A 26,372-nucleotide genomic window follows, 5' to 3' on the forward strand; every position below is an offset into this window, starting at 1 on the left:
GCCCGGCAGCAGAGTACCGCACGCGTCAGGAGGCAGAGCGGATGCCGAAGGCGACCCAGAAGGTGGAAGACGGCCAGGTTTAAATGTACTGTGCTTCAAACGAACAGGTCAGCCGCAGATCCTGGAGAGAGGAGGAGCACAAGGGCACACACCAAAAACACCTGCAGCCCAGCTCACAAGGCCCAGGGCGTAACAGTTACTTTGTAAATCAGGAAAAAGAACAGGTTTGTTAACGTCAAGTGGCTGTTTATGTGAAGGTCTCCTTACAACCTACAGGACATTGTCAGCAAGCTGTGCATTTTCAAGATGTATTGCAACAATATGACAGCTATTTTGATTGAAATTGAAATAATTAGACTGTAGTTTATGTGCTGATCAGAGCTTTGCAGAGTAGATTTTTTTTCTTTTCTCAAACTTTAAATGCCCCATTTTTGCAATGTTTTTGCTAACAGTGCCAAGAAATGCAGCATGTTGCTGACAATTATTTCAGATGCAGATGAAACTCCAACACTGACATTTTGCTATTTTTAGCAACTGATTTTTATGTCTTTGTGACTTTGTGTGTATCATGCTTTCTATGTGAACGTTGATGTTTTCTTGGGGCTCTTCGGTCCAAAGAGAGGTCACTGTTTCTAACTTAAACAGTGACTGTATAAAGGTACGTATAAAAAAGGTTGGAATTTCCTAAAAAGGTAAATAGTTTTTGTGAACACTAAAATTAGAATATTACATATTATCAAAAAGCACATTTTAAACTGAATGTGTCAAACAAAGCTTTTTGTTTGACACAAATCAGAAGGTTTGTGTCAAACTTCTGATTTGACACAAACCTTCATGCTTTTGTGAGCATTTCTCAAATGATGAAAACCATTTTGGACAAGTTGTGTGAGTGGCCTAACTTTAACTTAGGTAACAAACTGGGGAATTTTATATGCAGTGAGGTATCATCACAGCGACATTAGAGTACTACATGTTGAGCAGCTCAAGAGATAATACCCAGGGGACACAAATGGCAATCACCCACTTCAAAAAATATCTGTGGTATGCAATCTGTGAGGCTTGATATGATGTTTGTTTGCTGCATTATTCATTTAATAGGTAAATAAAAATGGCTAGAATCACGTTTTTGTTGATTAACCGTGTGCCTGCTTATGGTCAGACTTTATTTACAGGTAGATTGCTTTATCCCAGTGACTTCATTCTGTCTTTTCCACATTTTGGAAAGACAAGAAACAGATGAGACACATTAAAAATGCCAAATACACCAAAATCACCTAATTAAGTTGAATAAAACGCTGTTAATTTACTCGTATTAAGCCCGCTGGTTTAGTGTTTCTTCATTTAATATGTTTGCATGTAGTTTGTATTTTCGCCACTAGGTGGCCACCTGAGCACGTCGATACAACGCAACGTCGTTCAGACAGAGAGAGATGTGCGTCGTTGGAAGAAAGCCACCATTTGTGCTTCGTCTTTGTTTCTTAGATGCCGAAAAGCTGTAGCTACACTAGGTATGGTACAGCATTAAGAATTTTTGAGATGCTTTTCTGTATAATTTTATGGTTTGTATTTCTGAAGTGTGTTGTTGACGTCTTGATTAGGTCACCCTTGTAAAAGAGACCTTGCTGTCACAGGGTTTCAATATTCAAGATGATTTTATTGATCCCCGCAGGGAAATTATTTCGTTCAAGTAGCACAAAAGAAAAAAAAAAATTAACAGAGGAAAAACAAATTAAAAGCAAATACTACAAGTATGCAATGTATATTTTGGCACAACGGCAGCTGTGATTATTATTTATATGCATTTATATCGTACATTTTTAGAACAAATTATTCGTTAGAATGTGTCTTCCGGTAGGCTTTTGGCCAGGTGTTTAATACCTTGTGGACATTTTAGAGTACTCACAGACCAGAAGTTAGGATTCAGTTTATTTTCTCCAAGTAGAAATCACTTTTGTAGGTCGATGCCTGTATGGAAGAATGTTGAACAACTTCGAAGATAAACTTTATCTTGATTTTAATCAGCCAACAATTGAAATCAGGTGTGCTGAAGGAGGTTGCTATAAAACATGCAGGGCAGTGTGCTTTGAGGCCAATGGTTGAAAAACACTGCTCACTGCCAATTGACTAAATTGGTGGAAAAGAGTTCAGACTAGACTTGGACTTGACCTTCAAAGACTTGAGAATTAACTCTGGCTGCCTTCCAATTTGTGTACGCTAGGAGACACAGTTCAACACTTTTCATTAAAGCATCTGGAAAACTCTACGGCATATGCCAGATTTCTTATTGTCGGTTTTAGTTCAGCGTTTAATTCTATTTAGACAAACATCCTCCTCAGAAAATGAATTCAGTTGGAAGGTTAACCCTTTTTTAATTAAGTGGTATTACTCTCTTTTTTGTATCAAAAAGATCTAACCAAGTAAAGTACATCTCTGATTCCAAGTTAAGTAGCACAGGTGCCCCCCACCCCCCCAGGCTGTGTTAATCCGCCTTACTTTTTCATTTTGTACACAAATGAATGTGTTAGTTGTCAACCCAACCAGGATATAATAACATTTTCAAATGACACGGTTATTCTGAGTCTTCTAACAGACAATCCTGACAGTCACAAATCTGTAGCAACTGCATGACGTTATCATCATGTCAATATGGACACAACTCTGAGTACCTTGTTCAATCTATGCCATGATTAGGATTACGGCAGTTCTGAAGGCAAAAGTGGGTCCAACCCGGTACTAGCAAGGTGTACCTAATAAAGTGGCCAGTGAGTGTATAAAGTCCAGAAAGCTACAATTTAGGGAACACTGTGAGAACAAGTACTAACATTCTCGTCATGATTAACACATGCAAAATTTGTACTTTTTGGTAAATGTTCCAACAAATAAAAAACTAAAAAAACAAAAATAATAATTTCCCAGGGAAGTAATAATAAATACTTGCATTTTAATAGGACTTTACAGGACCTTTTGGCCTGGACATAGAGATTCTTTTTTTAACCAATGTTTATTTCTGTGATTTCATAAGATGCACATCCACCCAAAAAAAAAAAAAAGAACAACAAAGAACATATCAAAGGGTAAGTACATTGGTAAGGAATGATAAGTACAAGGATAAAATGGTAACAGTGCAATGTAGAGAGACGAAGGGGTGAAGGAGCATAGTAACCTGGAGATGACTAGAGTTTTAAGCTGTAATGGGATGCTCTGTTCAATTGGATAGTCTACATGTAGTTCATGGAAACATTTTTTTTACTTATTTTTGATGAGACAAAGCAAGCAACACCAGGATAAAAGCTTGTATTTTAAAATGTTTGCTTTGCATTCTTACATACATTTCTACTGTCATGGACCAGGAACAAAGTTCTATACTAAATGGCTTTTCAGAGTTTTGCTTGAAAATTTTGCTCATGTACTAAATATAGCGTGTATTTAAATAGCTAACTTTCTATTTAAAATTACAGAGTCGTGTTCACTTTCGAGACTTCTCAAACTCCAGAGTTCCCCATGAGGACCTGCAGGGTAAAACCATTTTTAAAATTGTTTTTTTTGCAATTCTAGTTCCTACATACTGTGCACATAGAATGTTTATCTATAGTCCTTACTAGGTATCTGTCATACGATACCATATTCATACCCCGGACAGATTTAGTGTTAAAGTAATATTCCAAGTAATATTTAGCCAACATGTCTTTCTGACTCAAAATAATGTCAGTATTTGATATTATTTTGTTTTCCACCCAGAATCCCATCTTGAATCTGAGGAGAGAGCTAAAAAATTTTGGTGATGGCATGGAGACTATCCCACCTCAAAGACTTGGAGCGCTTTGCTGAAGATAAATTATCCAAATACCTGTGAACACATGGAAAACTTCTGGTCAGATATTACAAGAGCAAGTTAGACTGCTGTATTGCCAATTATGATTTTTCCTTCAATCATTAAGAAACATAGAAATAATTTTGATAGCGGCTTTTTTATATAATTTAAACAAAAACAGATTTTAATATTCATAGTCCTTTCATTTGGACAGAAGTAAGGTTCCTGGTTGAGTAAAACACATATCTAATTTTGCCAGGGGTATGAATAACTTGGGGCTCATTATATATATATATATATTCGCAGAAAGCAGAAAAAATAGCTGACTTTGAAACCATAAGCCCACTTTCTGTGAGAGCTCGGTTTCATGTTTCTTACCCAAGATACTAACAACCAGTCCAACGGTTCACTTATCCTTGATTTCTGTTATTTCTCTCATCATGCAGTTCAAAAGAAGGAAAATCAAATCCTCCTCTTTAAAACTAGCTTGAAAATGCTTGATCAGTTCTGCAACTGCAGTCATTCCTTAGAAGAAGCAATGGTCCATCTGTGGAGTCCCATTTGTTGATATTGACGATGACTCGATTGAACCATCAGGACACAAACTGATCTGCTGCACCACCAGTGGTTTAGAGATGGAACTGAAGAGATGAGAATTCGGAGTGGCGGTGGGCTTTACAGCTGGTTTGTAAAGTCATATCTGGAGTTCATACAGGCCGGTCCACAGCATACTGGCAGGGGCTTAGGTTGGACACGGTATTCTGCACCGCTGGATAGGCGAAGTTGGTGTGCTGCTTTGCTTTAAGTCGTAGGCTAGCCAAGCTGGAATTGCAGGTGTCTCTGTACATGTAGGGGCTGGCTGTGGTGGCGTAGGGGCATGTGGCTGCAGTCACCGCTACAGAGTTGAGCGCTGTCGGGCTGTTGAGGTTATTTATGTTCCCCAGGTTGTTTAACCCGGTAGCTGGGACTCCAGTCACAGCCGAGGGCACCATGGTAGAGGGCATGTTCATGGAGGGGATGGAACTTGTAGGCGAGAACATAGGCTGGGTTGACAGGGGAGTTACATTCATTGAGTTAAAGAATGGGAAGCTTTTGGCAGACAGCGGGCTGCTCGCTAGCCCTTTGGTTGCCCAGTTATTGTAGGAGTAGCCTGTGTACATTTCATCATACGGCTGCATGAGTCCATTGAACTGGGCGCCAAAGCCATTTTTACACAACTCTGCCTGCTGGTTCCTTTCCCTTTTTCTCCACTTTGCACGGCGGTTTTTAAACCATACCTACAGCATAGGAAAAAGACAATCATATGTTTGTGCAAACAATTTAGTTGTAGTAAACTCTGAACAATAGAGTAAATGTCTAATCAAAACATCAAGTTCTATTGTCTCATTAGTCAATGCCAGTAAAAAGAAAACAAACTCAAATTACTCTCTCCATTAAATTAAAGCTCAGTGTTTTCTGGCAGTTTTATTTACAATATGCCTTACTTTAGCAAAGATATGACTTTGTGATCATGTTTACCGAGGAAAGGAATTCAATCCCTGAATAACAGCTGTTTGATTACAAGATGCAAAGAACCATGAAAAAAACACGTGTGTTTTGGTCCTGCTAAGTTTCATCAGGAGTGTAATTAATAACCTACTGAAAAAGCAACCTTGATTTTATGTAAACGAAAGATTTTTAATGTTCTTTGAAAGATATTGTTGTTCTGTGCAAACATGGAGATGAGGTCACCAACTATGATATTATGGTAAAAAAATGATTAGAGTGCAGTTATACTGGATTTAACGGTGAAGACTTTTTGGCCTGGGTGAAGTGTTCCCTCACCTTCCTCCACTTTATGAATTTGATGTTTGCACGTAAGACAAAATTTCAGGAAAAAATGAACAAGTTTCTTCCAATTATTTCCTTCTTGAAACAGTCTGAAGTCAATAAAGTCTAATTCTAAAAAAAGATCCAGCCAGAGTAACTTAAGCCCACCTCATGATTTCAGTATTACTGTGTGCACACGGGTAAAGACATAATGATCCCACAAATTAAGATGAAGTGTATCGTCAAACAGTATTAATCAGACCTTATTGAAACTAATCAGCCACTTATTTAAATAGTGAAATCTAAATGAAAGTCATGTCAGGGAAGGGCAATCTTCAAATTTGTAATTTTTTGGTCTAATATCTACGGGATATTAATTTCATTAAACCCTTTGTTAAAATTTCAAAGGAAGAAAATAGATCTTAGGGAAAGTTCATCTGTGGGTAAATTCATGGAAAACTTTGCTCTAACTTTTATATCGAAGATAAACAAGATTAAATGTTTTGTGTTTGTTTCATTTATATAAAAAAGAAAAAGGGACAAAAAAGGAGTCACATATATATATATATATATATATATATATATATATATATATATATATATATATATATATATATATATATATATGTATATAAGGCTGCACAGTGGGGCAGTCGGTAGAGCTGTTGCCTTGCAGCAAGAAGGTTCTGGGTTCGATTCCCGGCGTGGGTTTCTCCGGGTACTCCAGTTTCCTCCCACAGTTCAAAAACATGACTGTCAGGTTAATTGGCCTCTCGTGTGTGTGTGTGTGTGTGTGTGCGTGCGTGTGTGTGTGTGCGTGTGTGCGTGGTTGTTTGTCCTGTTTGTCTCTGTATTGCCCTGCGACAGACTGGTGACCTGTCCAGGGTGACCCCGCCTCTCGCCCGGAATGTTAGCTGGAGATAGGCACCAGCAACCCTCCCGACCCGTGCTTATGGTTTCAAAGTCAGCAATTTTTTCTGCTTTCTGCGAATATATATATATATATATATACTGCTCAAAAAAATAAAGGGAACACTTCAGTATTCACTTAAATGTTAAAGTGTTCCCTTTATTTTTTTGAGCAGTGTATATATATATATATATATATATATATATATATATACACTTATCCCATTGGGGTGATGGTGCCTATCTCCAGCCGTCAATGGGTGAGAGGCGGGGTCACCCTGGACAGGTCGCCAGCCCATCGCAGCAGGTGTGTGTGTGAGCGTAAACTAGGTCTTTATATCCTTGTGGGAACCTATTTCTGTTTACAATGTGGGGTTGTGGGGACCATTGACAGGAGATTCTGTTTAAGGGTTAGTGTGCATGTGCGTGTGCATGTGTGCACGTGTGTGTGGGTGTCCATAAATAAGCAAAACAAGGCTGGAATCAAAAGGCGCTTTTGTCCTAGAATGCATAATGGCTCTGTGTGCTCTACAATACTTTGCATTTGATTTTAGTAGCAAATCATTGCCTGGAGGTGAACACATTTTGTCTCTGAACAATGTTTGCATGTTAATGTTAACAAAGTCCAAAGCACTCTCCACCTTGGAACAGATAAGTAACCAAATGTATTCACATTTCCCAATGCTGGATTATAACCAGATTGTAATTAGAACTTTATACTGTGAGAAAAACTTACAGCAAGATATAAAACGGATATGAAGGCAAATTATTGAAACTTAATCATGCTGTTTTATCAGCTGAACAGAAGTTTAAAAGCTAAAGCCCACAAAACCCTAAAAGTGTCACAAAAAAAAAAGATTTAATAGCAGGCTCTGTTCTTGTTTATCAGTTAAAAAATTCATGATGGATGCACATGTTTCCAGTAGTCTGGAGGGAATGCTGCTTCATGGCTTTAGGAAGAGCTGCTGTAGTGTGAAATTCATCCCATCCATCTATATTATCTTACACGCTTATCCCTTGTGGGGTTGTGAGGGGTGCTGGTGCCTATCTCCAGCAGTTTACAGGTGAGAGGCAGTTCACCCTGGACAGATCACCAGACCATCGCAGGGTAACACAGAGACAGACAGGACAAACAGCCTTGCACACACACACCCACACCTAAGGAGAATTTAGACAGAGGAGTCAACCTGACATTCATGTTTCTGGACAGTGGGAGGAAGCTGGAGTACCCAGAAAGAACCCATGCATGCACAGAGAAAACATGCAGAAATACCCTGATGTGAACCCAGGAGGAACTCACTCCCATTTTTGTAAATCTCTTATGTTTATCCTTCCCTAAATATTTTCCACAGGATTTAAATCAGGAGAACATGATTTAAATCCTGTTCTCCTGATTTAAATCAGGAGATTTAAATGTACCACCCTTCTTATGTAGGGTGGTACATAAGAAGAAATTGTTCCCTGGATAAAGTTATGAACTTCTGCATTCATAACACAGTAGTCAAGCAAAGTTAATATATTTCACAGGGATGCCTGCTGCAACATTTCCCCATAGCCATGTTTGATGTCCTTGCACAGCCTGAAGCAGAAAGCTCTCCAGATCATAAAGCATCCTCCACTGTGTCTTGTTCAAAATCTGTCTACTGGGACTTCCTTGTTATGCCAGTAACATTGCAAGCCATCAGGACCGTCCAGATTCTACCTTTCACTGTCCCATATTTGGTACTCCGTTACGCAGTTCAAACACAGTGACGTTTTTAAAGTTTGCTCAAAATTTGCATGACAATGAGATGGAAACATAATAATGATTGTATGTGTAATGTAAACGGGCTTCCCCATGATCATAACATTTCTCCATTTAATCTGTTATACAGGTCTGAGGATTGAGGGTTTTCATTAAATGAAATTCATAACAGTGTTATGACATCATTCTAATAAACTTATTCTCAGAGATTTATTACACACTCTGAGTAGTGAATGAGTAACTTTTAGAATTCAGTTACTAAAATAAAGAAACTGTTCCATTTTATTCTAACTTCCAAATATGGACCTTTATGTTTTTACAATGAGTAAAGAAATATGTCAGAATACCACAAAGAAGGGAATACACTTTGTGCATTCCCCTAGGATAATCAATCTAGATCATACACGTGTTGATATCATGATATGTATGTACAAACGACTACCCTCAGTGAGTCTAGATTTTGTGGTGAAAGCTTTGATTGAAGTTAAATCTTCCAGTGCAACTGTGCCATATGTCTGCCTCAGAACACGACTACAACACAATCAACACAATCGAAAGTCATGTTGAAAGGACCAAGTGACACTGTCACTGACGTTCTGACCTTTTTTTTTTTTTTTTTTTTTAATGTCCTGCAGTTTAAATTGTCCCAGTGTTCTTGCAAGGTCCAAACATATAGCTAATGTAACATAAAAACAAACAAAAAAAACCATACAGAACCTGGTTTCCTCTTCTAATGAGATGATAAGCGCGACTGTGTGTGTGTGCACCCACCCTGACCCGAGCCTCAGTGAGGTTGGTCCACACAGCAATCTCTTCTCTTGTGCTCATGTCTGGGTAGCGGTTTCTCTGGAAGGTGGCTTCCAGCTCCTGGAGCTGCTGGCTGGTGAAGTGAGTCCTTTGCCGCCGCTGCTTCTTCTTCAGAGAGCCATCTTCAACACCTGACTCATCCAACTTGTTCTGCTGGGATTTCTCAGTGTCTGCAGATAAACAGGAGCTATCATTATTTTCAGTTTCTCTCTTGCTCTGTTTTTCTTTACATTTTATATATTGCTATATAACACATAGTAAGAAGAATTTATAGGTGTACATTGGCAAGGAGTTGGTAATTATTCTGATGCTGCATGTCAAGTTGTTATTTGAAATTGTATTTCAATAATATTACTATTATCTGTAGATTTTCTTGTCTTGTTATGAGTTAGTTTGATTAAATATGTGTTCACTTCTTCCTACTCCTCAAGCAGAAAAGTTGTAACATCCATACTGACTGCTTTCTTCTCTTGTTTTTAAAAACCAGTTTAAAATAAATAACTTAAAGAAAGGCAGTCTGACAATTGCTATCTGATAAAGAGACAGTACAGAATGGTAAGCAACAAAACTAACGTTTGAAGAATATTGTTCCAGTATAAAAGATAAAACAGGCCTCATACTTTGCCCATACTTTGATAAATTAAAACAATCATCTTTCTTTGTTGGCATGTTTGTGATAGCAGATAAACATTTGAAGCCACAGTTCACTGGAAATCTGTAGAATATGATAACTGAGTAGATTGCAGATGTCTGAAAACTCACCAAAGCATTCAGCCATTTGTCTCATTTACAGCTTTTGCCACTGACTGACATGGTGGACATTCATTGACAGACCTCAAGCATGATAGAATATTAAATGTGTGTTACATACTCAACGATATATTATTTTACAAAGCATTGCTGTATATTGCCTCTGTACTAAAATGTCATCATAAACATACAAAAGTCATTTGGTGTTATTGAAAGTTCTGTAGCACCTTGAAGATAATTTTTATGACAGCTAAATGAAAAAAAACAATAAAAAAAAAACAACAGAAAACATGGCAGATGCCATTTTTAAGACAAGATTCTGGTAAATTCAAACTGATATTACAAGATTTCCTCACAGGGTATTATAAGCCTGGCAGGCCGCCAGGCTTTACTTGTGCCCCCACCAGGCTAAACATTGTTTATTTATTTAAGTCTTTTTAAAATGTTTGAATTTTTTTAAGACTTTATAGTTGGTGTTCAGGTATTCTTTTCCCAATCTTTCAATAATACATAATTATCAAGTGATATTTTCAAATTTCTTGTCCACTTTTAACTCAAAAACAAGACTGACGCTGGATGAATGACTGACCTAGCATCCAGCCACCAGGCTTAGCAAGTTTTCTGGGAGAAACCTTGTATTGGTATTTTTAAATATAGAAAAACTGTTGTTAGTAGAGCAGTCAACACTTCAACTTTAGTCAAAAACATGAAACAAATAATGTTCAAGTAATAATCTAGATGAAACTAAAAAGTATAGAACTGCTGTTCTATAAATACCAAAAGCAATCTTACTCAATTTAATAAAGAATAATTGACTTCTATTGTGATTGTTTAAAGGTTTAACACTACTACATAAATTAGTCTAACAAAAACAAGTCCATTCTCTAATGGCCTGATGAAGAAAAAAAAATAAAGCACTGGGTGTCACTGCACTTCAAGAAGATGTGTTTAAAGATTAGTGCAAAATTCAAATGATCAAGTCTAAGTTCTTTGTATCTATAAGTGCCACACCTCCACATGAATTTGCATGAAGCTCATAATCAACACACCCCAACCTCAGATGAATGAAAACATAATCTCTGTTCAAATAGCAACTCCAATCCCTTCAGGCAAGAAACTGACAACCGTGATTGTGCTACAATACCAGGAAAACAAACGCAAACAATTATTACATGCAAAGCGGATCTGATGCTGCGGCCGACTGCATTTTCTCCCCAGCAGAGTTGGTTTAAAGGTCTGCTGAATGTTATGTCTGCCTGGGCTCCTCACTGCCAGATCAAACTCATGCAATTTGAGGACCTTACAGAAAGACGTGAATTTAGCTGGCTAGCTAATCCCGTGGATCAGGCCTTTGTGACCGGGGCAGGTTGGGTTCTGTTTGGTGACGGCTTAGGTCTCTGGGAGCAGTTCAAAATGATCAACTGGGTTTAAAAGGAAGCTCCACAGGGCCACCAGCAAAACCAATAAGGGCCAGGCTGAGGCTGTTATCTGGCAGTAAACTGACACTGGTAAGCTGTCACTTAAATCTATAACACAGCACAGAGGAAAGGACTGGCCTTTCAGAGTGATGTCCTAATGAACAATGGGACCAGTTTGACTAACAATGTGCCAGAAGGAGAAAGCTATACTCGAGCTCTGTGCATCAGATTATTTTAAGCAGAAAAATCACTTTAGCAAAGTATTAAAAACATCACCTTTCAACACCTCGGAAGACAGAAAAGATCTCAAGCTAACAAAAATGCTGCAAATAAAAGAAGTCAGTTTATTTTTATTTCAGGAAGAAAAAAATAATCAGATGTCAGTCAGATGATTCCGTAAAGGCTTGGCAGCTGTAGCATTCCCGTTAAAACACAAGCTACATTTAAGTTTGCAAAAGAATTATCCAAAAGAATTAAGTCTCAGCTATGAGAAATATTCTTCTCATAAATTAATGTCTCTTAACCAGAGTCATTCATTTTATTAGAATAATTTTTTGTCTTGCAAAAACAAACAAATAAATAAATAGGTTACAAAAATCTTGTGAAACACAAATGAATTTTAAAAAAATACTGTAGACATTTATATGTATTCCTCTTCCACAGACTTAAAAAAACAGAAACCACAAAGCCTGAATTTAAATTCTAAAATATATTTTAGTTCAATTTTTTTTAAAACGTTAAAAGTTATAATAAATCACCAAATCGTTTCTATGAAAGAAATTTGTATAAATAAGGGTACTCTTTGGGGGGGAAAAACAGCAACTTCTGGTTCGCAAAATATAATTACACACGATCATTTAAAATGTGTAATTTAAGAAAGTACCTAAACGGGTGTTAACCAGTGGTTTGTGCACTTTTGCAGCTAAACTAAATGTTAAATAAAGCGACCATTAAGGCTTGCGGCTCAATAAACAAGGCTTCATTTAAACGAGAGGAATGGAAGCATTTTTACGGCGTGTCTTATAAATAGTTAGATAATCGTACTTCCTCCAAAGACGTATGCAAACGTTTATTATTTAAAACTTCCTAAACAGACTGAGTCACAAAATCAGAAAAACATGTTCTGATTACATCAGGCGACTTCATAGATGTCTCTTTCTTTTCTGTTTGTAAGGTCTGCGAGGGACACGTCGGTTCACGCTGATCGGTTAAGCGCCACGGATACGAGCTGTCGGTTGATGAATCGGCAACCGTGACGGGCCCGGAGAACCGGCATGCCCGCTGCAGCCGCGGGCTGCTGCAGCCGCGGGCTGCTGCAGCCGCGGGCTTGGGCTTCGCAGGGAGAGCGACACAACAAACTATGACATAAAAAAAAAAATCACAAAACTGGGGTTAAATATTCATAAATGTTATGATATGCTTATTGACACATTTACGTTGAAGAAAACTATTTAGAGCAGGGAAGCTTAGTAGTTAAAAATTAAACTATTTCGCTCAAAGCAGTTAAAAAATAAAAATAAAAATTAAAAAAAAAACAAGAAATGTTCTGATCCAGATATACAGGAAGAGACGGACAGATGTGCTGACTAACCGCTTTGGTCCTGGCCTTTACATCCCGACTCATGCTGCGGTGTTCCGGAGTCAGAGAGAGACAGCGCCGGGCTGCGGGTCTCACTGTCTGTCAGCAGATTAAAATCCATCACCAGGCTCTATGCGCAAACACACACACACGCGCGCACACACACACACACACACACACACACACACACACACACACACACACATGGAGAAGAGACATGTCATAAATAGGTTAATATTCCCAGGTCACATTTAACCCGCTGTGATCCTCAAATCAGAGAGAAACTCACTTCATTGTTAAACACATAATGCCATTTTGTTTTTTTCTTTTTATTTGATCATTTTTTATTTCATGCAGTCTAACTTTTCCTATTTTGAAGGTGTGAATGATTTAGCAGCTCACTGTTTTCCAGTGTGTCTAGACATTCTAGAAATTCTGACTTTTACATAAAAATCAGATAAGGCTTTACAGAAAACTGCTGTAATTAGACTTTGTAGTTGTAGTTGAAGTTATAGGTCACCTTAGAAACTTAGCAGAATTGCATCTACTTTTACATCTCTCAAATGTAATAAAAGTCAGTACAGTGCATTTTATATGTGAGACTTTATTTTTAACTCTTTGTGGTGCTGTTGCTATAAAATCCCAAAAATCAACAATGTCTTGTGTTTCGCTTCATCTATCAGTAGCTTACATCATGTGTCTATTTTTTTCTCCGTTTGCTCCATGTGTGTGGCGGTTGTGAGCCTTTACAAGAGGTTGACACAAGCAGCTGTAGGAAGCCCTGTCCTGTGGACTCTGTCTATTTTGGAATATGAGACGAGCCACAAAAAGGCCTCACAATGACATTTTAGTCTAATTTCATACTTGCGAGGATGAAGCATTGTCTCACACCCCGTGGCTGATTGCCCCGTGATCAGTTAACACTTTGACAATGTTGATGGAAAGCAGAGCCATCCAGATCTGCCAAAGCCACGAGAGGTTTGGGATGCGATGCAAATAAAGCCAAAGTGTTGACAGCAGAAACAGATTTAACCAGAGGCACTGGCACGCTTACGCAACTTCACAAGTCCAACAAAGCAGATGATGAAAAACCCCAAATACTAAAAATCAAAAAGGCATCTAACTGTTTGGCCTTATTTTCATTATATATTTTTTTGCATTTCCAGTGGCAGCAGTATGCAAACAGAACTAATGCTGTGTTAGTCTCTGTCTGGGCAGAGCTGGACCGTCAGCTGGTCACTGCCGGTCTTTGTGTGTGTAGACCGTATTGTTACAGATGTAACAGATTTTAAGTGTGCGATTATATTTTCTGATAAACCTGTTTTGGGAAGCTGAATGCACACCCACACACCCCCACCCTGTTCATGTTTCCCTGCCATCTCTTATCTATCATGCCAGCTCTTTGTATATTTGGTTACATGAGCCTTTGTGATGATTTGTACACAAACACACAACAGCAACTCACTCACTCGAGTACTCGAGTGAGGTTGAAGCAGAGGATGGGGAAACTATACCCTCTGGCAGCCACTAATGAGCCACTTTACCTTACAGTTGACAAACATCAAACTGATGAGTATGTATTGTTATACATATGTAAAAAGAAAAGCAATGATTAATTGATTGTCATCAAGACATTAAGAGCTGAATTTACAGATAGTCATGTTTTTATCATTTCTTTTTAAATGAAAGTCAGACGAAGTAAATCATTAGATCAGTATCATTATACTGAGATCTTCTATAGAAGCTCCAAGGCCCCGGCCTCAGCCAATAGACTCCAGGGTTTCCCTCAGTGTATTATAAGCCTGGAGGGCCACCAGGCTTTACTTGTACCCCCACCAGACTTAGCATTGTTAATTTATTCTTTTTTTTTTTTTAAAGACTTTATAGTTGGTGTTCAGGTATTAATCTGCCAGTCTTTCAAAAACGCATAACTATCAAATGATATTTTCAAATTTCCTGTCAACTTTAAACATTTTTGAACTCAAAAACATGGCAGGTGGCTGGATGAATGACTGCCGTAGAGCCCAGAGCACCGGGCTCAGCAAGATTTCTGGGGGAAACCCTGGATTCTATGATCATACGGCTAACACTGACAATGTCCTCTTTCTGAAGAGACATGTAATACCGTTTTCTTAGTATACCTGCATTTTATTATCATATACTGAAACTATCAAGTCTCTAAACCAGGCATGTGAAAATAATGTGAGGATTCCAATCTCCAGATCAGCTGTCTGTATTTTTTCTTCTATTGTACTAATAAGACAGTGAGGGTAATTACTGACTTTAAATTTGGTTATTCATTAAAATATGTAACATCTTCAAATACATAACAATCAAAGGTGGGACGTATGATAAACTATGGAAATCCTCAAGAAAATTCCATTCAGATCCCACAGGGAAATAAATGTAATGTTGTTGTAACTCATATTAATTTAAGATTATTCAAAGAGTTATAATAGAAGGTGATGGCGACTGGCAGGAAGGATCTCCTGTAGCGGTCTGCATTACAGTGAATTTGTAGAAGTCGCTGGTGGAAGAGATTCTGCTTTTCTGCAACAGTCTCATGCAAAGGGTAGCCAGGGTTGTCCATAATGTTCTTGATTTTATGTCAAATCCTTCTTTGCATCATCATCTCCAGAGGTTCCACAGTCGTCCCCAGAACAGAACGAGAACATTTTTTTATCAGGTTGTTGAGCCTTTTTAGGTCTCTGGCTCTGATGCTGCTGCCCCAACAGATGAGGGCAGAAGGGATGTGACACAACAACAGACTTGTAGACCGACTCGAACATGCTGCCACAATGAGCGGCATAATTCTAGAATTCTTTGTAAAACAGCATAGTTCTTTCACCAAATGAACGCAAATCGGAATAGCAGAAAATGAGACGTTTCCAACATTCACCGAAAAATGTTCAGTGGAAGAAAAAGAAAGAAAAGCGAGAAAACATTTGACCATGGTCTAGCTTAAATTTGACGTGCAGGTGGCAAAAGGTTTCCACTAGAACTCCTCCCAACTCCCACATTATGCAGATTCCCAAAAAATTACTTCAACCGAAGCACTGGTCCATCTTCTGACTTCTGTCTCCTGACTCTAAACGTACAAATTATTTTTAATATGTTTAAAGTCACTAATTTGAATGAATTTAAATTGGTTTACTTAAAGCACAAATTGTAAACAAATATATTTATAAGTTTTTTACAAGACAAACAGATCCAATTCATACACACACACACACACACACACACACACACACACACACACACACACACACATATATATATATATATATATATATATATATATATATATATATATATATATATATATATATATATATACGGCTGATTCAGATTTAACTACATTAATTCCAATTCTACTACTGTCAGGTTTAGTTTGTTATTATCCCAATTAATCAAAAAGTTTTCTTCAGGAGTAATCCAGGCAAACTGCATAATATCAATGGCTTCCCAGTCGTCCTGAGCAAGATTTGCTGAAGACTTTAAAGAAAAGACTATCATCTCAGATTTAAGAAAAATAGTATTCTGCTGTTGGATGGAGGTTTTTGTTGTGTCATTTTGGGGGAAAGAAAGTAAGATTGCTGAATGGGAAACCACTGAAATGAGATTGAAAAAGAATTTCTAGTTCAGAAAGATTTACCTTCCTGCCTCCTAATAGCAAATATATTAATTAAAATGACTCGGTGACTAATGTTTACATAACATATTAAAAGAATTACTGAGAACAAGTCTTTGTCTCAATTCAGATTTTGTTCATAGCGTCTGGGGATGGAGCAAGGTTTTCTGTTTGGACTCAATTTTACTTATTAAAAAAAAGTACTGCTGTTAGAGGGGTTGTCTTTTTTGGTGGTGTTTGGGATAGGCCTGGAGACCTGGGGGCCTGGAGACCTGGGGGCCTGGGGAACTGGATAACTGAATAAATAACTGAATAAAGAAAATCAGTCCACAGGTTTATTGTGAAACCGTGATTTTATTTCAGAACAGTGCAGAAAGACCGTGGCTGACTGGCATTGGCATCACAGAGGGGACTGCCCCCTCCCCCTCCCCCACTCCCCCACGGCCCCTTTTAACCTAACACACTCCTCAGGAGACAACGTCATGTTTCCGAAATCGGGAGCTCTCCTCCGTCGTCGGGCCCAGACAGCTGACACTGTGCAGCTCAGGGCCCGTCTGTGGAGAAGAGTGCGCTTTTACAGGGCCCCGGCTATTTCCTGGGGGGCACTATATGAGGCTCTGGAAAAACAACCTCTCTTACCCCCCACCCCCCACCCACCCCACAACCTGACGCGTTTTTAATTCACTCACAACATGAGATGTGGACTGCGTGTCTAACTTTGATGTTGAGGTGCAGCGGAGGCTTTCATTTAAATACCGCCTATGATAATAACAAATAAATAGTAATGAGAAGCAGAAATCCTCTCCCTTTTTTTTTTTTTTTTTTTTTTTTCCAGGAAATTGCCGGATCCATCTGGCGGCGCGGCGCATTCCGCTCGGCCCCGCACGCATTACTCTGGGAATTATTCATAAACGCGTCGAGAATTAATTCCCGGGATTAGGAGTTGATTAAGATGTGTGTCACTTTGCTGTCTGAGAACTTATTAAGGGTCTCCTCCAAGAGGCAGCAGATGGAATTCCAGACCAATGTTTGTAGATGTTAATTTCCACCCTGGTATAACATCTATTTGCATATGACTGAGGGACTGAGAGGCCGAGGCAGTCCTGCGGCACAATCACCAGGAAATAATTGTCTGTTCCGGGTAATAGGAGCCCTCTGCAGTGATTAACATGGAGCTCATTCACATCTAGAATTTAAAACGATTTATCGAATAATAATTAAAAAAAACACTTATGTTGTTCTTTTTGTAAGTGTAAAAACTTGAATAATTCAGCCTCAACTCATTAAGAGCATTTTTTTTTCTCCAGAGTAGCACACACACAATAAGGCTGTGATGATTTCTCATTTCATCATTTGGGCTCATTTTGTGAAGTAACCTATATTTTTAAAAATCGATTTAATTCAGAGTAGTTTCTATTAAATTAAGCGACATTTAAAAAAAAGATCTCAGGGGCCACAGAAGACAGGAGAAATTCATGTTCAACCTAACTGAGTTTAACGCAACTCAATTTGGAATTCATGCGTTTATTTATAGCAACAATGTTTCTACAGTCAGTGTACAATTAGTATTTTTGGAAATGAGATTTCAAGCCGACTAATAATAGTAGCATACCTGGGTTTATGTCATATTGTGCTGTCAACTGCAGCATCCCGGTCGGCCTTCACGCACACGACCGGCTGATAACCAGTAAGGGGATATTTACATCCATCCCCTCAGGCCAAACGCTGACATGGATTAAACAAATCTCAGTTTCATACGTCCGGATTTGCAATTGGGCCTAAAGAGTCTATAAACTGAAGGTATCCAGAACCATGCAAATTGTTAAAATAACTTGACGGGTTTTATTACCAATTTTTTTAACTCATATTAAATTAATCAAACAACTGCTAACTAAATATCTAAATAAATAAATTAGTAAGGTTGTTATGAAACTTTAGGTTCAATGCAAACTGCGCTTTTCACATCCATTTACAAAAAACGCAGAGCTATTTATTAAGGATAAGAGTAGAGAAAAATGTTTATCTGACGTCAGACTGCGAGATTTTGCATATCGCAATTGTTATTGTTGGTATTATTATTATTATTATTATTATTATTATTATTATTATTATTATTATCATTATTAGAAACAATAATAATAATGTAGTTATTATTACTGTTAAAATTATCTTATATTTTGTGCCGCGTCAATTTGTAGCATAGCATATAATAAAGGTAAGACTTAAGGTGTGTGTGTGTGTGCGTGTGTGCGTGTGTGTGTGTGTGTGTGTGTGTGTGTGTGTGTGTGTGTGTGTGTGTGTGTGTGTGGTGTGTGCGTGTGTTGTCACCACAAACAACGGCAGCCTAAATGACAACGTCGTACTCATATCAAAATATTTTTTGACCATCCAAAATATTTGTCTTTCTGCGCAAATCACAACAGTTTTGCAAGGGGCACAACTAGTTAAAAAAAACAAAACATTCTGACTGCAATATTTATTTCCAACGGACACGAAAGCAGCTGTTGACTTTTTTTCCCCTTTTTTTTTTTGCCAACAGTGAAAACGAGAAATGACTTGGCGAACACACACGCAGCCTGATGCAGACTAAACGAACTGACCGTTCAGTTGAGCGAAAGTAGTTGTGTCAGCTCAGACACGTAAACACAAACACATGCTGATGAACAAAGTGACAGACAAGTAAAAAAAAAAAAGTGACAGACATGTAAAAAAAAAAAAAAAAAAAGGAGGGAAAGTGCGCTCGTGCACTTACGTGAACTGCCGGTCTGGCTAAATGAATCCGAGGAAAGGGCAAAGAACTTTGCTGTGTGCTGCTGGGTTTCCTGGCCTCGGCTTCAGTGGTGACATGAACAAAAAGTTCCCAGGTGCGGCAAAATGTCAGGGAAAAGAGCCTGACAGCCAGCGGCGTTCCTCTTCTCGTTGTTCCCTCAGTGCTGATCAACATGAAGCTGCGCAGGACTGAGGCTCGATCCCCTCTCAGAGCAGAGGGACGGAGGTGGGCGGGGGTTCACTTCATGTTAAATATTGTGTGTGGCGTACAGGTCCTACTGAAGAAGGGACAGCCTGTCTTTCTCTCTCCCTCTTCCTTGTCTTTGTCTCTCTTCGAGCTCGTGAGGTCCAGACTAACACCGCCTCCACAGTTCTTCTCCCATTACCTGTCCACAAGCGTCTCCCCCCTTCTCTTCTTCTACCAACCCTTCCATTTATTCATAGATGGTTGGTTAAACTGGGGCCATAAATAAAATCTAAAAAAAAAACAACAACAAAAAACAACCACAATAAATGCACCTAGCTAGGCCGCTTCATACTCGGCTGCGAACCGCTCCATTGACCATAGCATGTGTAGTTGAGAATTAATTAATAAATGTTACATATTTACACATGGTCAAAACAACAATAAAATTAGCAGAATTTACTCAAATTTCATCATGAACTACTAAAACAGAGAAAACTGATGGATTGTATTGCTAATTTGAAGATCATTTGGTTTCCAGAGATAAATAAATACATTCACATTCCCGTTAGTGCTTAAATTTCGCGGGTACAAAGCAGCAACAATTTAAAATTGTATCCCTCAGTGTGCCAGACATTCCCTCCCCAACCCAACATGGGCCCCATTGATGGTGAGTTCCAATTTTAGTGAGAAAAAAAAACCTGATTGGTTGGAAGTTTTTTTTTTCTTAATCATAGGTAAATTTTGCTTGATACTTACACAGTTACAGTTAGAATCACATGACTAATGCCATTTGAAAATGTAGCTTATTAAACAAAATGTGTTGCATGTTTCCTCAGCTAATTTTGAAGCACAACATTAACACCATTAGCTAAACATAAACACCATTAGCTAAACAGTGTCACAGCCCACTCATCATGTATTTAAAAATGCAGAACAATTTTACTTTTCAATTTATACATTCGAAAAAGTATGGCATTAGTCAAGAAAGTGATAGATGCCATCCATCCATCCATCCATCCATCCATCCATCCATCCATCCATCCATCCATCCATCCATCCATCCATCCATCCATCCATCCATCCATCCATCCATCCCAGACTTCCCTCTTCCCAGCCACTTGGGCCAGCTCCTCCAGGAACGAGCTGGCCCAAGTGACTGGGCATTCTTAGGACAACCGAGAAACATCGTCCCTCCAGTGTGTCTTTCTTTGGGAATCCACCCGGTTGGACGTGCCCAGAACACCTTCCCAGGGAGGCGTCCAGGAGGCATCCTAACCAGATGCCCAAGCCACCATCTTGGGCTTGGCATGGGCCTCCAGGTGAGATGGAGCCAGTTGAGATGGCTCCTCTGGACGTGAGAGAGCAGCAAGTGCCCAGACACGCTACAGAGAAAACTCATTTTGGCTGCTTGTATTCATGACCTCATTCTTTCAGTCATGACCGAAGATAGATGGATCGAGTAGATGAGGGTAGGAACATAGAAGTCTTTCTCCATGGCCTCTCCGAACTCCCGAGTTTTAGCCTCAGCAACCATTCGAGCCGCATGTCCCAGTTGGTCTGCTTCTGAACTCCCACAGGTCAAAAAGGCCTGATAAGACTCCTTCTTCAGCCTTACAGCATACCTCACCAAAGGTGTCCACCAGCGGGTTTCAGGATTGCTGCAGCAACAGGCACTGACAACCGTGCGGCCATAGCTCCAGTGGACAGTGCCGCACCTCTGTTCATCCGCATGTCCAAGACATGTGGCTGAAGATCCTCTTGTTCACTGGGTTGAACCCCAACATACAGGATCACAACCACAACAGGATCATCCAATGAAAATTGTAGCCAAACGTACTCCAATATGTGGACCAACATATTTTTTTGTATTTACAGGCTAGTATCTTTACTTTGCCAGTTATCTAAAATAATTTTTAAAAAAACATCACCCAAGGCGGTGATGCATTCATCAATAAGCATGACATATTAACGTATTGTCAGTCTGGTTTTGACAGGTCCTGGGTTGAGTTGGGTGTTTTCTGGGTAAGTAGGACCTTCTCTTTTAGCCATGCTGGGCAGTGAGTGATGAAATTGCTGGAGGCATCACAGTATATACTTGATTGTAACTTGATTGTACTCTATGTAGATGTTCCTCTGGCGAGAGATAGGTCCAACCAATCTACATCAACATTAAAGTGATAATCAGTTTAGTTAGATGCCGTGTTTAAATGTAGTACTGAGAAAGAAACATCTCATTCAGTTGGTCAGCTCAGTTCAAATTTTTCAATTTTTTTCTTAAGTTTTTTTTTTATATATTAAGGAATATGAAGATTGTTCTGTCAGAGATAAAAACCTCCTCTTCATTGAGATGCTTTCTACCAGCACCGTCCTCTTTCTACTGAAGACAATTATTTTATTGACTTAAAATGAATGTGTTTTGGATGGGCATAGTTACAAGGGGTGTAGCAATCCACATCGATTAAGTGATTCAATGATAAATGATCCGATTACAACAAGGCAAGACAAAAACGCAAATCTAACTTGTCCTCTTTAAGACAATGCAAGATTGTTGAAATGCATTTAAACTTGTTAAAATGTTTTGTTTATGACACCAAAAGAGAGTGAATTCTGTGTTATTGTACGTAAAAATGAACTTAAAAGTTCATTCTTGCTTGAATGGAATAAAGCTCAGCATCTGTTATGTTTGCTTTAATGTGTTGAGAAGTCATAAAGGCCTCCTTTAAGCTAACTAATTAAAAAATGCACTTTAACATGAGTCATTTGAGACTATTGAAAAGGTAATATATTATCATCACCTTTTTATTCATGAAGAAATATTTTTTTAATGTAAAATACTGATGCCTGTAATAACTTAGAAATAAAATGACCAAATCATATATGACTTGTGTTACGCCCCCAAGGTCTAGGGGTCCAGGGGTGATAACATAAAATGTGTCCAGAGGAACAAATGGTGTGTAAAATGATTTATTACAAGAAAGTTTTCCAAAACAATACAATTTAACCCAACTAATGCAAAACAAAAGGGGTTAACAAACTAAAGAATATTAAGTGCAAATTAAAGTTACAAAAGGGTCCAAACAAGTCACTTCAAAGTAAACTCAAAATAACCCAAAAATGGGAAAACAGGGAACACCCAAAGGGAATGTTAAGGGGAGCACAGAGCCTCCCAAACACGAGCTTCTAGCTTGTGAAGTGAAACTAAAGCAGTCAAACTACTTAGCAGAACAAGCAGAAACAAAACAGTTAAAAAATCGCCACAGCAGTTGTACAAAATAGTTAAAACAAACTGCCTAAAGCAATTGCTAACACCAAACAAGGGGGACAGCTTTACAAAACCTCTTCAAACTAGCTGCCCCTCTAGAGGAAGGATTCAGGAGCCCTTTATAGGGTGCAGGTGGGCCTCATCAACATCTGATTGATTTGAAAATCCTCTGCTGGTCCAATAGTGGAACTGTTCTCCGACAGCCTTCAGACCAGCCAATCAGGAAGGTGTGCTCCCACAGCTGAATCTGCATAACAAAAGGAGCCTGCACAGCCTCAAGAGGCCAAGGGCCGTAACAACTTGTTTTGTGAAATTATACAAAACAACTTACAAATAATTGTGTTAGATGGACACATGGTTTTGCATCAAATCAGTTGTAGACTTGTAAATTGAAATGACAGACTTTGTGATGTCGAGGAACACCATATCTTCCAAACAAAATACTGATATATCATAATAAATCTGGTGTATATATTTCTAACTTTATCTGGTCACAAAGAGGCCGATATTTATCTAATTTCCTTAGCAAAAATGTCCAAAGGGAAGAGGTAAAATGATGTTTTTGCACAGAAGGTCATCGTTAGCTGAAAAATATGCACATCTTTGCAAGATCTACCTCATTATAAACAAGCTTTGTGTATGGTTAGTTAAACTTTTATTTAATCAGGCAAACATTAAGAACAATTTCTTATTTACAATGTATATTGGGAAGATAAAATTAGTATAGTAAGTAAGATTTACAGTAGATGAAAAGGATCTGAAAATCAAAAAGACCATCTACAGAACATGAGACATACGCCTTCCTGTTTAATATCTACTGTTTGCCAAGTCTTAATCTATCAGCTCTATGGAACAACTTTATTGGATGTGGAATTATCTATCCTATGGTTAATCTGGAAATGGGATTTAAGGTACACCTCATATATATGTCTTTATGCGATAATTTCTTTTTGTCATTTCACGCTCTAAAGAAAGGCCATCATAACAAGAGGGATGGTTATCCATGACTTGAGTTGAATCAACAAATCAAGTCAATGAGAGGTTAAGCAATGACAACATGGATGACATTTTCCAAAGCAACATTTTGTATTAGGACTTTTCATCAGTCAGATAAAATATGATTCCTGAACTAATCTATCCAGTCATGGACAATGTACCTTTTAGTCCTGACACCAAAAGAGGGTCAAAATCAGTCAAAGGATTGTTGTTTTTTTTCTTAAGAAACTGATCATTGTTCTTTCATCCAAAGATTTTGAGGGGATTCAAAGGGTGACCATTTCAAACCCTTTTCTTTTGAAATTATACTCATAAGAACATGATGTTTTTTCAGAATCCAACTAAAGAACAACCCTTGATGATCCAAAGAGGAAAAATATGACTGATCCAGAGAACATCATTTCCAAATGGAAATTGTAAAAGTTTTGCCATAGCAGTTTTCTTAAAGATCTGATCTATGCTTGCTAGATCAACATTCAATTAGCCTCACCTTTGACAATGAACAATTTGAAGTCTGAAGATTTCCTGGAAAGATGGATAATACAAGACAACCAAAGACAAACAGTCTAAGGCCCCGTTTACACGACAACGATTTCGGGGGAAAACGGAAGAGTTTTGTTGCGTTTGTAGTGTGCATTTACACGAAACCACCGAATGTTTTCTCTAACAACGGCACAGATTGAAAACGGGTTCCAGACCAGCTCATGCATAGTATGACGCAAAACATAGCTGCTTCCTACAATCCACAGAAGAAGAAGAAACTACTCACAATGCTGGTGTTACTGTTTCCCCATCAGATTCGGTTCCCTCAGCGTCTCTTCACCGCTCCGCACCGCCCAGGTGGCAAAATACACGGCTGCTTGTTCAGCGCTCTTATCTAGAGAACTACGGACCAGGACCAGCCCGGCTCCAGACGAGTTTAACAGGGGGGGCATCGACTTATTTTGGGGGGCAAAATGAGTCTACGTAGCTGAACATAGACAACAACACCAGCAGCCTACAGGCTACTTGTTAACAAGCTTAACATGCTGTATTGATATTAGCTAGTCATCTTTTAGCTATCATCCCCTGCATCCAACAGCTTTACTCAACTCAGTCGGTTAGTTCGGGGGCAAAACTGTGCCAAGTTATTTACGTTTTGCTGGTTTGCTGCCATGATTCTAACACACACACACACACACACACACCTGCGCAGCAGCAGCAGGTCTCCCTCGCTGCCTCACAGGTGTAAACCCAGCGCAAGCGTCTCAGCGTTCATGTTGCGTTTGAAGGCGGCTCGGAAAAACAGGTTACGACTTGTTAGCGACGGATAAAACTGTTTTAACTGCTGAAAAAGGTAACAGAGGACACGGATATGGGACGTGCGGGAACTCCTATTTTATCAAATTGATATAGGAATAACAGACTGTTGGCCATTCCAAGGTAAAAACAATAAACAGCTTCCAGTCCGGGCCGCTACAGACACCGTGAAAGCTCAAACAAGGTTTTTCGGCAAAGTTATCCCACTTTTTCCAACTGCATGTGCCCTAATCAGACGCACACAATGCCTGTTCTCTCACGGAAATCCACATGCCTTCAAGTACAACTTTTTTTTAAACACATGCGCACTTTCAAAGTTTCAAAGAACCTAGCACCAACTAGGCGCAGCAAGAGCATTACACGTTTTCGATGTGCACCGTTACTGTGTAAACACAGATCGTAATCAGAACGTTATCGTGTAAACGATCCAACAAAAACGGAACAAAAGTGCCGTTTTTGTTGGATCGTTGTCGTGTAAACGCCCCCTAAAATCAACTACAGGATTAAAATGGAACCCATCCATGAGAAGCCCTGTGTTCCATTGATGTTTTAGTGTAACAACTGATTGTTGTATTCGTCTTACTGTTGTTTCCGTCGTGTTTATTCTGAATTATTCAGCCGACACGTTTGACCGTGTTTTTGCAAAGAAAATTGTGAAAGTATATACTTTTTAATATAATTTGATAAAACTTTGCTCTAAGTAGAACATATGTAAATTAATTATGGCAACAAGATTACACCTATGACATGATTACTGTATGCAGATATGAAATGCTACAAAGACTTAAAATTTTAACAGACAAAGGTTATTTAGGACTTTAGATTATGCAAAATTTACTTTTCTGAGCTTTACATCGTTGTTACTCCTTCATCAAAAACATACATGTTGTTGCTTTGATTTTTTTCATGCAGGTTTGAGAAATTCTTTAATCTCCCATGGCAACCATTCAACTGTACAAATCTTCTGGTGGAACAGAGCGCCACATTCAAGGTCGAAGATCGTCCTCAGGGCTGCAGTTTTCAAGCTACCAAGCGTCTGCCTCACAAAGCACGCCTTCCCTCTGACTCCCCGACTCAGCTCCTTCAGACTAGCTTGCAGCAATTAGCAAACCCCTGGCGAAACTTTGCATCTGCTGACCTCATGGTATGAACTACTCCTGAGTGCAAAACTGGTCAAAAACATTGCTAAAGGGTGAATAAAGGAGTGATGTTGTGATGCTTTCTTGAAAGTAGAGCGTCAGAAACAGCGGGAGTTCGTTAAAGAGCCAGAGGCCCAATTTCAAGGCTTCAAATTAAGAAATCAAATTTATTTTCAGTCATAGTTAATATAGCATTTTTATATCAACTGAATGTGAATAGTTACTTAATTGTCCTACAAAAATGGCACTATCTGGATGGGAA

At 38.7% G+C, this 26,372-nt stretch overlaps 1 protein-coding gene and 1 long non-coding RNA gene across 3 annotated transcripts in view; one reads left to right on the forward strand and one right to left on the reverse strand.

Moving 5' to 3' along the window:
• The first annotated feature begins 1,035 nt into the window (after positions 1-1,035).
• LOC103476529 (uncharacterized) lies at positions 1,036-3,516 on the forward strand. Its single transcript, XR_014091037.1, has 3 exons — positions 1,036-1,508; positions 3,023-3,074; positions 3,459-3,516. It is a non-coding gene; the product is annotated as an uncharacterized LOC103476529 (long non-coding RNA).
• Positions 1,909-26,372, reverse strand: part of pitx3 (paired-like homeodomain 3) — a 39,782-nt gene continuing 15,318 nt past the window's right edge. The window contains exons 1-4 of one of the 2 annotated variants that reach the window (XM_008428964.3): positions 19,211-19,765; positions 12,840-12,957; positions 9,045-9,250; positions 1,909-5,088 (exon numbers count right to left, since the gene is read on the reverse strand). In XM_008428964.3, coding sequence (XP_008427186.1) covers positions 4,519-5,088; positions 9,045-9,250; positions 12,840-12,957; positions 19,211-19,402 — 1,086 coding nt within the window. In that variant the 5' untranslated portion in view covers positions 19,403-19,765 and the 3' untranslated portion in view covers positions 1,909-4,518. Of the gene's footprint in view, positions 5,089-9,044; positions 9,251-12,839; positions 12,958-19,210; positions 19,766-26,372 lie in introns of those variants that run through there. The other variant, XM_081616033.1, reaches the window with a different exon arrangement.

Source organism: Poecilia reticulata, chromosome 15 (assembly GCF_904066995.2).
Source record: "Poecilia reticulata chromosome 15, P_reticulata-male-v2, whole genome shotgun sequence".
NCBI classification, from domain to species: domain Eukaryota; kingdom Metazoa; phylum Chordata; class Actinopteri; order Cyprinodontiformes; family Poeciliidae; genus Poecilia; species Poecilia reticulata.